This window comes from Sinocyclocheilus grahami, unplaced genomic scaffold (genome assembly GCF_001515645.1).
Source record: "Sinocyclocheilus grahami isolate Dianchi unplaced genomic scaffold, SAMN03320097.WGS_v1.1 scaffold1326.1, whole genome shotgun sequence".
In the NCBI taxonomy this organism is placed as follows: Eukaryota; Metazoa; Chordata; class Actinopteri; order Cypriniformes; family Cyprinidae; genus Sinocyclocheilus; species Sinocyclocheilus grahami.
This window is the reverse complement of record NW_015506505.1, coordinates 131,449-145,263: the sequence shown is the minus strand read 5'-3', so window position 1 is coordinate 145,263 and position 13,815 is coordinate 131,449. Positions and strand designations below refer to the sequence as shown.

At 42.5% G+C, this 13,815-nt stretch overlaps 1 protein-coding gene across 1 annotated transcript in view; it reads left to right on the top strand.

The window, feature by feature from the left end:
* LOC107569245 (anosmin-1-like) overlaps positions 1-13,815 on the top strand; it is a 76,001-nt gene that overhangs the window by 23,654 nt on the left and 38,532 nt on the right. Inside the window, exons 3-5 of the mRNA XM_016255276.1 lie at positions 8,049-8,111; positions 10,710-10,917; positions 11,718-11,902. Coding sequence (XP_016110762.1) covers positions 8,049-8,111; positions 10,710-10,917; positions 11,718-11,902 — 456 coding nt within the window. The remainder of the gene's footprint in view (positions 1-8,048; positions 8,112-10,709; positions 10,918-11,717; positions 11,903-13,815) is intronic.

The following is a 13,815-nucleotide window of genomic DNA, read 5'->3' as shown; positions in this document are numbered from 1 at the left end:
GCGGTGGGAAGTCCTTTGAGGGGGATTAGTTTACAGGCTTTGGAGAACCGATCTACTACGACCAAGATGCAGGTATACCCATCTGAGTTGGGCAAGTCCGTTACAAAATCAACTCCCAGGTGAGACCAGCTTCGATGTGGGATCGGCAGTGGCACTAGCTTGCCTACGGGGAGGTGATGAGGCGTCTTGGACATGGCGCAGACTGAGCAACTGCAGACGTACCTGATGACATCCCGGGCCATACTGGGCCACCAGTACCGAGCTTGGAGGAGCGAGAGGGTCTGTTGGCTGCCTGGGTGTCCAAAGACCGGTACATTGTGCACTGAGCCCAGAAGGGATTGTCGCTGGGAAGGGGGCACATACGTTTTCCCTTCTGGGCCTCCCGGCGGAGCAGGTTCAGTGAGAGTGGCGGCACGAATGTCCTCGTCGATGTTCCATTGTATGGGGCTTACAATCATGGCTGGAGGGAGAATGGGTTTAGAATCAGAAGGTGTGTCTGGAGAGTGCATGCGTGAGAGGGCGTTGGCTTTATTGTTACGATTCCCGGGACGATAGGTGATGGTGAACTGAAATCTGGTGAAGAACAATGCCCAGCAGGCTTGGCGAGGGTTAAGTCTCTTGGTTTCTCTGAGGTACTGAAGATTTTTGTGGTCGGTAATCACAGTGAACGGGTGGTTAGCTCCCTCCAGCCAGTGCCGCCACTCCTCCAGGGCGAGTTTGATAGCCAACAACTCTGTTGCCGACGTCGTAATTCTGCTCCGCTGGGGTCAGTTTCTTAGAATAGTATGCGCAAGGCTGGAGGCGAGGAGGCTCACCGTACAATTGGGACAGCACGGCCTCAGCGCCGGTGGTGGAGGCGTCCACTTCCACTATGAATGGAATGTCCGGATCAGGACTATGAAGGATGGGGGCCATGCTGAAGGCTCTTCTGAGCTTTGTGAGAGCTTAGTGGGCACTGGTGGTCCAGGACAGGGACTTGGGTTTTCCTCGGAGCATGGAAGTCAAAGGAGCAGTTTGGGAACTGAAATCCTTGATGAATCGACGATAGAAGTTAGCGAATCCTAGAAATCTCTGGAACTCCTTTACAGTCTGGGGAAGAGGCCACTCCTTCACTGCTTCAACCTTCCCCTGGTCCATCTGAATTCCTTCCTGGCCGACGATGTAATAATGTACCGTGGGGCTATGGAATTCACATTTCTCCAGCTTTAGGAAGAGATGGTGTTGACGTAACTTCTGTAGGACCTGCTGAACGTGTTGGCGATGGTCGGCCATGTTCCGGGAGTAAATGAGTATATCGTCGATATAGACCATCACAGAGCGGTGGAGGAACTCCCGGAACACCTCGTTCATGAATCCCTGGAAGACCGACGGGGTGTTGGCTAGCCCATACAACAAGGTACTCATAGTGGCCAGATGGTGTAGTGAATGCCGTTTTCCACTCGTCGCCCTCCCGGATTCGAACGAGGTTGTAAGCACTTCGCAGGTCCAGCTTGGAGAAGATGCAGGCCCCACGTAGTTCCTCGAGCCCCATCCTTCTTGCCCGAAACTGGAAGCAGCTGGAGACGTGGAAGGTCGGATGAATCCTTGGTTAAGAGTAATCAGATGGGACCGTGACCTTCTCCCGAGGCTCGGGACTTTCGATGAGGGTAGATGCAACTTGAGCTGAGTGAGTTCCTGGGAGTGGAGTGGGTAATGACTTGAGACAGTTGCGGTGAAAGTGCTCGCTCCAGCGAGTCACCTCACACGAGTCCCATCTGATCTCTGGAGAATGAAGAACTAGCCAGGGGCGTCCCAGGATGATATCTACGGTTCTCCGCGCTCTCAGCTGGGTCTGCTTTGCCACCAGGTCCCGGATCTGCTTCTCCAGCTCGGGCCGTGTCCTCACCTGCACTCAAAGGTCGACACACATCCGCCATTAAAGCAAGTAACAGTGAGTAAAACAATGGAAATGTGTGTGAATAGAGTATTAGTGTAAGCGAGATTAGCGGCAACCACGCTGGCGATGCTAGCGGGCTATATGCTAATAGCGGACTCGGAAGTCAAAAATAGAACTAGTGCTAACAAAGCGCTCTGATTGTTTTTGTTGTAGAATACGATAGGGGATATATTCACACGTTATAAAACTGAAAAAGGATGGTGAATAAAATTGATTTATTGTTATTAATTGAAAATTAGACGACAAAGAATTAACTTGACGGAGCTCAAACTCAAACCACACGGCAGCAACAAACAGGAATGCCAAGTAATCAGATGGGACCGTGACCTTCTCCCGAGGTTCGGGGCTTTCGATGAGGGTAGATGCAACTTGAGCGGAGTGAGATCCTGGGAGCGGAGTGGGTAATGACTTGAGACAGTTGCGGAGACAGTGCTCGCTCCAGCGAGTCACTTCACACGAGTCCCATCTGATCTCTGGAGAATGGAGAACTAGCCAGGGGCGTCCCAGGATGATATCCACGGTGGGTCCCTCCAGTACCAGGAACGTGATCTCCTCCTCGTGTAGAGTTCCAATCTTGAGCTTTAATGTCGGTGCTCGATATTTCATCCACCCCCGTCCTAGCGGCTTTCCCTGGATGGTCTCGACTCGGAGCTCCTGGGCATGACGTTTCCGGGGCAGATGGAGACGATTCAATAGGTCCTGGGATATGAAATTGCCCGAGGAGCCCAAGTCGACGAGGGCAGGGACTGAAACAGAACATTCTGGGGTGAGTAGTTGTACCGATAGCATTGACAACGTGGAAACGACAGGGTCTAGTTGGAGGGTACTCACCGCAGGACATGGGGGGCTGACAGGGCAGGTCTGAATGCAATGATCCGCCGCCACGCAGTAAAGGCATAGACCTGCCGTGAGACAACGAGCACGTTCAGAAGGGGTGAGTCGAGAGGTGTCGACTTGCATCGGCTCTGGTACTGGGGAACCCATGCCGGGCGTAACAGGCTGGTGGGCGGCTTCGGTGGCGTGGCATGTGGACAGACGCTGGGAAATTCGGTTGGCCTTTTGCATGAAGCTTTCCAGTCCAACGGAGTCATCATAGATAGCCATTTGAGCTTGTAAACGGGGATTCAATCCGTGCCGGTAAGCGCTAAGTAGAGCCACCTCATTCCACCCGCTAGTCGCCGCCAGCGTTCTGAACCGCAGTGTGTAGTCATTCATGGAAGATATGCCTTGGCGCAGCCGCAGTAACTGTTCGGGCACAGATAGCACTCCTGCTGTGTGACCAAAGACTTCTTTGAAATGGTTAGTGAAGGCATCATAGGAATTAATTATGGCACTATTAGCGTTCCATATGGCCTTAGCCCACAACAGCGCTCTTCCGTTAAGAAGTGATATCAGAAATGCTACCTTAGTGCGTTCGGGGGGAAAACTTCTGCGGCTGCATCTTGATGAGCAAAGCCACTTGCAGGAGGAAGCCGCCACACTCAGCTGTATCACCCATCTCACGGTGTCACAAAGCAAGGCCAGACACAACAGGTAAGGGCAAAACAGGATGGTTTATTGACGGGATAAGTGGATGACTGGAATAGGTGAGGTTAAGGCAGGTGAGTGTCAACACAGTGAATGATTCCAGGGTGCTTATCTGAGGACTGAGGGTGAGGATCGTCTGCCGGTTACATTGGGGATCATGGAACAGATTCCAAGGAGTCGTTGGAGGATCACAGGAGGAACAGCAGGTAATTCGTTCTAGGAGTATTTGGTAGCGAGAGTCCAGAACAGTTCATAGGAGTGAACGGTAGACCGGACAGTGAGTGACTGTGCTGTGTGTGTATTTGTAGTGTGGCTTGATTGGTGACAGCAGGTGCGGGGGATCAGTACTCAGGTGACTGTGATCGGGTAATTATCCTGGATGTTGACTCAAGTGACTGTGATGAATCCCTGACACATGGTACTTTGATGTCATATAGTAATCGGTCCGCGCAGCGCTGCTTCAAATCAAACACACCTCTTCATAGTGTTAATAACTAGAGCGGATCAGCATCAGTGGTTTGCCTGCTCAATCGCGAGGTTACTGTCATTACTGTTACTTACTACAGCCTACAGTTTGCTAGATAGCTATGCCTTCATCACATAAGTGCCTATTACCTGGTTGCGATAATTTACAAAACAGCTCGGTCTCCATATTTAAATGAATTCTTGATGGAGCCACAGTTTCAGCGATTCAGGGAAGAGAAATCAGTTTAACACACCCAGGATTTTATGTGGTCATGTAAACACATAAGCAGCGTTCTTAACTTAACACAGCTTTCTCACTATAAGCTGTTTTCTGCTGTGCATGTAAATGTAGTCAGTGTAGCAGGCACTGTTAGGAAAAGCTCAACATGCTGTCAGTACACTAAAATCCAACAAGCATCACTTCGTTCATCCCTATTCTAGCACCACTCAGAAGATAAACTCACTAGCTGACCTCACTAATCAGCCTAAACTTCAAATCACCTAAATGTGAGGAGAAGCTGCATTCAGATAGTTTTACTTCTTCACTGTTACACTGAGATCTTTTGTAAACAGAAGTAGCAGATGTTTCATTCATTCATCCATCAGCATATCCCACAGTCTTGTGTTTGTCATGCCAGAGCCCTTTGTCTCAGGGAAATTAGTGTGTCACCTGTGTCACAGCTACTGATCTCCATGCGCTTGACCCCCTGCAGCAGTGTTTGTGGTAGGTCTGTTGTTCACAAATGCAGTAATGCAGCCCGGATCTCTGGCTCTCGCCCCATCACCCCTTCCTCTCAGGAGTGTGTCATATTGATGAGTCACAGACAGAGTGTTCGCCAAGCAGTGTGTGTGTTTGTGTTTGTGTTGTGTTGAGGGCTGTCAGCAGTCATTAGATGGAGGTTGGACACACAGGAGCTATACTGACCTCAACTGAATGGACAGAAAGGTGAAAACACTCCATCGGGGCATCATAACTGACGGTTCATGAATTTACATTCCCATATAATCGTTTGATAAACAAATTTGGCTTGTTGTCCACATATGTAGGAACTTGAATTGCAATCAGTGTGCAGCTTTAGTGTACTTCAAATCTTACATGTTTTTTTTTCTGTTGTCTCGACATATCTCTCCACATTTCTACATTTTAACATAAAAACACACTTCACCTTACAGACAGACCTGTGTTTTTGTTGAAGAATTTATTTTTGTATATTTTGTACTTCTGACAGTATTACTATTGGATGAGTTTGGTTGTTTTCCTTTCTGCAGACTGTCAGTCTTTAGTGATATGGGCATTGGCTAGACACTGGTATCACCAAAAGAAAAACAAAAACAAATCTTATTTGAGTAGAACATATTTTAAAAAGAATCCCGTAACATTTTAAGCAAAGTTGATATAAATGACTGTTTTAGACTTTGATTATCTTGATAATCAGATTATCTTTGCGGTAAGGTGAAACCAGTCTCACTCCATGTCTCTCCTCTCTCTTATTTTCTGTGTTTTCTTCTTTTTTGAACGTGGTCTTGACTTTGAGTTCAGCCAAATGAAAGCTGTCTGTTCAGGTGGGGGTTAGATGGGGGCAGATGTCAGAATAATCCATCACATAACACACAACAGATGTGTTCAAATGTTCCAGCACATGAGCGACTGGAGGCCCGGCCAGCAGGGGTTCGACCGGGAGCACGTCTCACAGGGAACTGATCACTAAGAATAGAGAGGAAAAAACACACTCGATTCTGAAACGGAACGAATGTGGTCATCCTTTTTATCGAATATTTGAATGCTTGTATATCTAAGACTTGTTCGCACAAATCCGTTCTTTAGGATTGACCACAGTTTGTAAGTAATGAAATCAAATCTGTTTGTACAGACAGTGCATTCAATATCCAGTATATCTACATCGTTTTCCATTGTAATCATTAAAGCATCAGCACAAAGCCAAGAGAATTATTTCTACAACAACTTAGAGCAGTTGTCATTGGAAAAAAAAGGCGGAAAACTGGAAACTATAACTTCACCCTGGATAAAATTATGAGCTGCATGAAACAACATAAGCAACAAAGGTTTTGCTGTATTTTACACTTTATTCATAAAGAAAGAGAAACTGCTCATTAATTCATACATTAATCTTTCAGTATGTGGTATAATCACAACAAAGTTCTTCATCACTCTTTATTCATAGAAAAAAAAGCTAAAGAATGGTATGCTGTTTGCTATGTTTGTTGCCTACACTGCTGGATTCACGAATACTGTGTGAGAAGATGCAACAGATAGCAAGAGCTGTGCAAGTACACCTCACTCCCCTGACCTCAAGAGGCACTCTAGTAACTGATGCTAAAGGCTCCAGTCTTTAGCATCCTTGTTAGTGCACCAGCCTACCATGCTGGTTGACACTGATTCAAATCCCTCTCATAGTGGCACAAGTTGGACCAGTTACATTGGTGCCGTGACCCGGATAGTAGTGAGGCTTAGGTGCATGAGTAAACAGAGGCAAGATACTAAGAGCTGTACAGCTAAATCTCACTCCCCTGACCTCATCACACTAGTAACTAATGCTAAAGTTTGAGGTCTTTAGCGTCCTTATTAGCACCCACCACCCATATTGGTTGATACTGGTTTGAATCCCACTCATAGTGGTGTGACCATAGTGGACCAGTTACATTGGTACCATGACCCATATAGTGGTAAGGTTTAGGGGGTGAGTATGATGGAGACTATAAAGTAAGAGTTGTACAGGTACAACTCACTCCCCTGACCTCAAGAGGCACACTAGTAACTGATGCTAAAGGCTGCAGTCTTCAGCATCCTTGTTAATGCACCTGCCTACCAAGCTGGTTGATGCTGATATAAATCCCTCTCAGAGTGGCACAAGTTGGACCAGTTACATTGGTGCCGTGACCCGGATAGTAGTTAGGCTTAGGGCCATGAGTAAACAGAGGCAAGATACTAAGAGACTTACAGGTAAACTTCACTCCCCTGACCTCAAGAGGTACACTAGCAGCTGATACTGGAGGCTATGGTCTTTAGCATTCATAGTAAAACCCACCTCCCATGTTGGATGCTGGTTTGAATCCCACTCAGAGTGATGCAAGTTGGACCAGTTACATTAGTGCCATGACCTGGGTTGGAGTAAGGATAAGGGGTAAGTGAAACAGAGGGAATATAGTAAGAGCTGTGTAGTTAAACCTCACTCCCATGGCCTTAAGAGGCATAAAAGCAGCTAATGCTGAAGGCTGCAGTCTTTTACATCCTTATTGGCATGCCAGCCCAGTTTTATTGGTGCCGTGACCCAGATAGTAGTTAGAATGAGTGGTGTCAGTGAAACATAGGCCATTTAGTAAGAGCTGTACAGGTAAAACTCACTTCCCTCACCTCAACAAGCACATATTAGTACTTAAAGTGTACATATTAGAACCTAATAGGTACAAAAGTGTACCTTTTGAAAAGGTACCACCCCAGTGACAGCTTTTGTACCTTTATTTCTGAGAGTGAATGCAGAAAATATATTTTCATCAAAGCAGGTAGAGCTCTCACCCGCCTATCGAGGACCAATGCCAATTAAAAGGTAAAGCAAGCATTTTCAAACCACCAAAATGAACTCAAAATCACCTTTTGTCCAGATTTCAAAATGCGACATCTGTTCCTTCTGTGATTTCACTTGACGTATACAGGGCCTTAATGCAGCATAGTTCACTTTTAAGGGGAAAAAGTGTGTGAAAATGAACTTGGATACAGATTAACACCTTGTTCTGAAAAACACTTGCAAAATATAATTTCTGGTCAAGGTTTAGTGTTGGGGTAAGTTTCCTGAAAAACTCTTAATAAACGTATATTTATAAATAAATTTAAATCTGACAACATCTAGACTTGGTCAAATTTAGAACCCATGAAATATTCATCAATCTGTCAATATTTTAAACAGCTTGTCACAACAGTTTGTAGTTCTGCCGTCTGCACAATGCAACACGGTTCCACAGTGTCCCCACGGCTGCTGTACTGTAACAGTGCATTCCTTGTGCTCACATGCAAATACTTGTGTGTTCTGTTTCTCCACGGCTATCAGTGGTATTTTAAAAAGTTATAGGCCATACTCAGGACTGTTTATTTGTTTGTCTGCAGTGCCTACAACCATGCAAGGAATTATGGGAAACAAGACGAGCTCTGTCTCCCAAGACCTGCGAGGTAAGTCTCTCCACGGAAGAATTCCTCCGTATGTTTTCACTGACTGGAGATTGTTACAGCCGTGAATGAAAGACTAATTGCATGGGACATTTCTCTGATTAAAAACCACACAAATCAACACAATGCGCACATAAATGTAAGTCTGAGATGAGCTTATGCCTGAATGAGATGAATTAGCACACGGAGCCATGTAGTCATGCTCCGCAATCAAAGACATGTCAAGCGTGTGTGTGGTTTTGTGTGCGTTTGTCTAAAACGAATTGAAGCAGCAATTGAATGACTCTCAGAATTCCAGTGTGATTTTATGGTCCTTTTATCCCGTGTCCCCAGAGTGGTCTAGAGTTGAACACAGAGATTATGTTTCCTTCAGCAGAGATCAGCATGTTATTGAAGTCAACCAGATAAGAGCCGTGTTTACGTCCAGACCTTTGTTCTTAGCAGAAAGCGCAACAACTGTTAACATCTTGTTGAAATTCAGCGATCATTATCTCAACAAAGCCTTAATTTAAACAGTCAGTGTGAAGTGTTTCAAGGCATGGACATGCTGTGTGGTTCAGCTGTGCATAAGAAGCACCGGGTAAGTACCCAGAATTCTTCACAGCCACTTAGAAACACGCAGTGAAGCCCTTTGTTGTTTTCCCAATTCTGTGATTCACCCAATGGAAGAAACATGCGCCTCGTTCAGACTGACAGAAGTGTTGAGTTGAGTTAATCTTGGAGATGTTGCGCAGATGAACAGTTTCCAGAGCGCCCCGCTGCCACATGTGTGTGCAGAATCAGAGGTTATGTGTGTTTGACTCGGGCCGTAAGGAATGGCGTGTCAACGGCTGCTAGAGCGCGTGAGTCAGTGCAAACACACAACAGGACAGACACACAGGGACTGCCGGACGTCTTTGTGGCTCATGGTTTGGGTGGCTGGCTTTGTCTAACCGCTGCGTCCCACTCGGTGTCTGTCCTTCTTTCACTTTTTGTCACTCCCTGACTTTCCAGCTGCCTCTCATTAGGGGTGTGTGCTAAATCAAGCATTACTATTACTGTTGCTATTAGGGATAGTGAGTTGAACAAAACCCTGTACGGTTCCTCTAGGATTTTGTGATTTTGCAGTTGGAAGATTTACAGTAACACAAATCAAGCAAGCTCTGCATTATATGTATTGCAGTGAATTCCAGTGTAAAGTGACTATGTGGACAGACCATATGGAGCATCAGGACTTTTTATGCAATTAGTTCAAAGTTCAGAGGGAAATATTTAATGTTTTAATCTCTCTAAATCATTCATTTATGACCTACAATCGTCTACTGTCTTTCCAACAAGGAGTAAGAGAGACACATGCTTTGTTTATATTTACAAGTTGAGCATTTTTAGAAGTTTGGTGATACTTTTAAGCTACTGAATATAATTAGGATGAATATTTGCTAAACTTCATAATGCCTGATTTCACCAGTAGATTAGATTTAAATAAGTAAAGTATTTTATTGGATATGCACTTTTTTATATTGCAGTGAATGCAATCACTGGTAATATTATTATAAACAGTGAAGATGCATAAAAAATAAAATTACAATAATAGACAATCATATATTTGTTAAATTGTAAAAACATGAAATAATGATAACTTCAGATTAGAAAACACATATTCACTATTAACTATGACTTTTGCCTCAATAAACTCCTAATTTGCTGCTTATTAATAAAGCATCTAAAATATGGTCATACAGAATAAGGCATTAATATGTGCTTTATAAGTACTAAAAAAACAGCCAATATGCTAGTAATATGCATAATAAGCAGCTAGTTAATACACTGTAAAATCTAATTAGTTGGGCTTACTTAAAAAAAGCATGCAAACCGATTGCCTTGAAAAAACTAAGTAAAGTGAAATAGCAATAGTATGTTGTACCGACAGATGCTTAGTTAGTATAGTTTACTTACACGAGAGTTCTAGTAACTAAAAAAGAACTGTAGGGGGTACTAACTAAATCTAAGTAAGGTAAACTATTGGATTTTACAGTGTAGTGAGAATTGGTCTTTAAAATGTTACCAAAATAATCATTTTAAACTTAAAATATATCAAATGTGCACATATTTAAAATGAATAAAAATATTTACAGATAATTTTACTCTTACTGTCACTGACACATTTTCACTGCAAAACAACAGAAAAAAATCCTGCAAATATCACCATAATTTTTGAGCGAAGCCACAAATTCAGTCATTTTAGGCTGCAAAAATCAGAGAGAAAAAAAGTCCCACAAAATGCTGGTGGGCTGCCTATAGTAAAGTATTAAACTTTAACACATTACCTGTTCTGAACTGTTTTTGCTACTGACATTAATGATATGCAGATTGCTGAGGAGATGTGTGTACGTTTCTATTTTCACACTCACTGTTAAAACCCCTACTATACTGTACACCAGCACTAACAACCACTCAACACCAAAGCAAACACCTAAAACACCACAGCAACCAGGCAATGCCCTAAAAACCACTCAGAACAGTTTAGCAGCCATTCAGCATTGCGCTGACAGCTACCTTCGGATGGGTCACAGAGCCTCCTCAAATCTAGCTTTTTATCTCTGTGTCTGTGTCTTCGGTAAGAAGCATCACGAGTGTGTGACCAGTGCTGAGTTCCTGCGCTCGCTGCGGTCACAGAAACAGGGCGACTGTGCTCCGGCCCAGCGGGCGTCTGGTTTTGCTGCTGCCTGTGTGGAGGGCTGTGCGGTCGACCGCGAGTGCTCCGGCTTCAAGAAGTGCTGCTCAAACGGCTGTGGACACACCTGCCAGTCCCCGGCCAACCTTTACAGAGGTACAACACACTGCAGGCTGGGATGGGAATACACCTCATCTTATGGGGCGAATGGTCGATGCATTTAAATAATCTGAAGTAAAACCTGAAATAAAAGTCAGAAAAAATGCATTTGATTTTTAAATGGAACAGTTGATTAAACGTTTCTTTAAAAGGTTTTTAAAAAGTAAGTTTGCATGTGAAGACATTCTGAAGAATGTTGGTAACCAAACAGTTGTGTTTCCCATTGACTTTCATTGTTTGGACAAAAATACAATGGAAGTCTGAACTGAAACTGTCTGGCTACCAACATTCTTCAGAATGTCTTCTTCTATGTTCCTCAGAAGAAAGTAATTCAAGCAGGTTTGGAACAACAATCAGGATGAGGATTTTAAAAATGTTTTATAATGGATAACTATCCATTATAAAGGCTCAAATTAATATAAATGTCATTTATTATAATAATTATATTTTTAAATATGTAGTAAAGCATTTTTTAAATATTTCAATACAGTTTAAAACGTATGAAATTAATTTGAATACAAAAATGACTACTAGGAACCAGGCAAATTCATTAAACTTGATTTTTTTAAAGATTTCCTTCATCTCAGACATCCATTTTTCTTTGACCCAAATTTATTTCACAGCTGCGTCTGCTGTTGCTTGTAAAAGGCAGGAATTAAATACTCAGTGAGGCTTTTATATACTGTTGTATTTTTGAGTTGATAGCTGATTTATTGTTACCCTCACAGGCCAAACAGACTTCCCTTGATTCATTGTACATTTACTTTTTTTACCTCAAAGTCTCTGTTTTTGCTCAGGAGTGCCTTTGAAGCCACGGAGAGACATTTCCTTTTCCGAGGACCAGCACGGTCATCTGAAGGTGAGGTGGATGTCCAAGTTTAACGTCTCCGTTGAGCCGGTTCTGTATGTTCTTCAGAGGAGGTGGAATCATGGGATTCACCCCAGCGAGGACGAAGCGTCGGCCTGGCAGACCGTTCTCATGGTAAGTGCTCACCGATACAGAGCTCTGATGAAGATTAAGAGTCTAGTTTATTCAGCGTTTCTTCAAACCTCCTCGTGATGTCTATCCTCCATTCTGTTGGGTTTAACAGATGTGTAAAAAAGTGAAGAACATCATAACGTGATCTGTGCATACTACTTATACTATACTACTACATACTACTACTTCTACTTACAAGTAGAACTGTATAATATGTGACCTGTGCTGGCAAAATGAGTCACAATGAGCACATTTTCAAAAATGAATTATTTATATGTAACACATATTCTCCATTAAAAATCGAGTTAAAGCTTTCTGAAGGTTCCAAAGCAAAATCACAGAGCAACGTTGCATCTTTTTCTGCAGTTCTTATTTAATATATATATATATATATTATAATCTTATAAAATATAATTACTATATTAATCATCACAATATAGCTATTCTTATTTTATCTTTGTTATTATAAATACGTACAGATGCAAAAAACAACAACAACAAAAAACAGTTTTTCATTTTACATATAAACAAAAGCATTCAAGAAAAACAAATAATCAAATGTAAAAATCCCTTTAGTCTGTTAATTAGAAATAAACTGATTATTAAAACTACAAAAGCAGTTAAGTCAAGAGCAGCTCTTTTCTTTTATTGTTAGATTAACATTAATAAGACTTACTGTAATGCACGGATCTAATATAATGTTACACATCAGAAGTTTTTCCCCAACAGTTCCCCAAACGTTCACTTAATACATAACAGATTATGTTTGCGTGAATACTTAAATACAGTAATTTTGTGAAAACCTCAAAATCAAAATTTTTAACTTTTTTTGCCTGTAGCTCAAAATTATCCCGTGCGCATTCGACTCATTTTGCCAGCGTGGGTCACATATGCTCATATGGTTCCTTAGCCATTGGTCTGTGATGTTTAGAGTATTTAGAGAGTGTTTATAATCTGCTGCAGATTATACACCAGACTTCTTTTAGGGTTTGCTGTAGCCAGAGATTCAATGAGTCTGTGGAGTTCACAAACTACTGAGTAGGGGTGTGTGATATTGACAAAAAATTATATCTCAATATTCTGGAGATTTTTTTAATAACAGTAATTAAAGGATATTTTGCTGAGTGTGTTTTTGTGCAGGTACATTGGCTGGTTTAGGTCTGTCATGGATAAATAAATATGACACTAAAGCCGCCAGTCAATAAGTCCTTTAATGAGTGATTAATTGAATCATTCACTCAAATGATTCATTCAAAACAGCTGATTCATGAATGGATCATTTTAAATGGATCATTGAAAACAGAACAAAAAAAATAATGTTTTCATTCAGGAAAAAAACGCATTCGTTGGCGAAAAAGAAAAAACAGACAATATTGTGTCTAAAATGTAACTCACTCAATATTAACTTCTTGATTGTTGAACTGTTGTATAAAATCAACACAACATTTGCGATCACACTCACGTGCCGATATTCGGGAAAACAGCACTCTTGCTTATGTGATATTGCTTAAAGGGGTCATATGATGCTTTTTTAAAGATCATTATTTTGTGTATTTGGTGTAACAGAATATGTTGACATGCTTTAATGTTCAAAAAACACATTATTTTTCAAATACTGTACATTATTGTAGGTCCTCTATGCCCCGCCTCTCTCAAATGCTTCGTTTTCTACAAAGTCCCTCCTTCCGACAAGCGCAGTCTGCTCTGATTGGCCAGCTAACCCAGTGCATTGTGATTGGCCGAACACCGCAAGCACTCGTCGGAAATGTAACGCCCTTTACAATAATAATTCAAAATAAATGTAAAGACAGAGCCCGAAAGGGGAACAAAGTCGCGTGACAGACACAGTGATGAAGCTGGTATGTGTGCAGTACACAAGCCACGGTTAAGACAGCTGACTCCACTGTAATGTGACC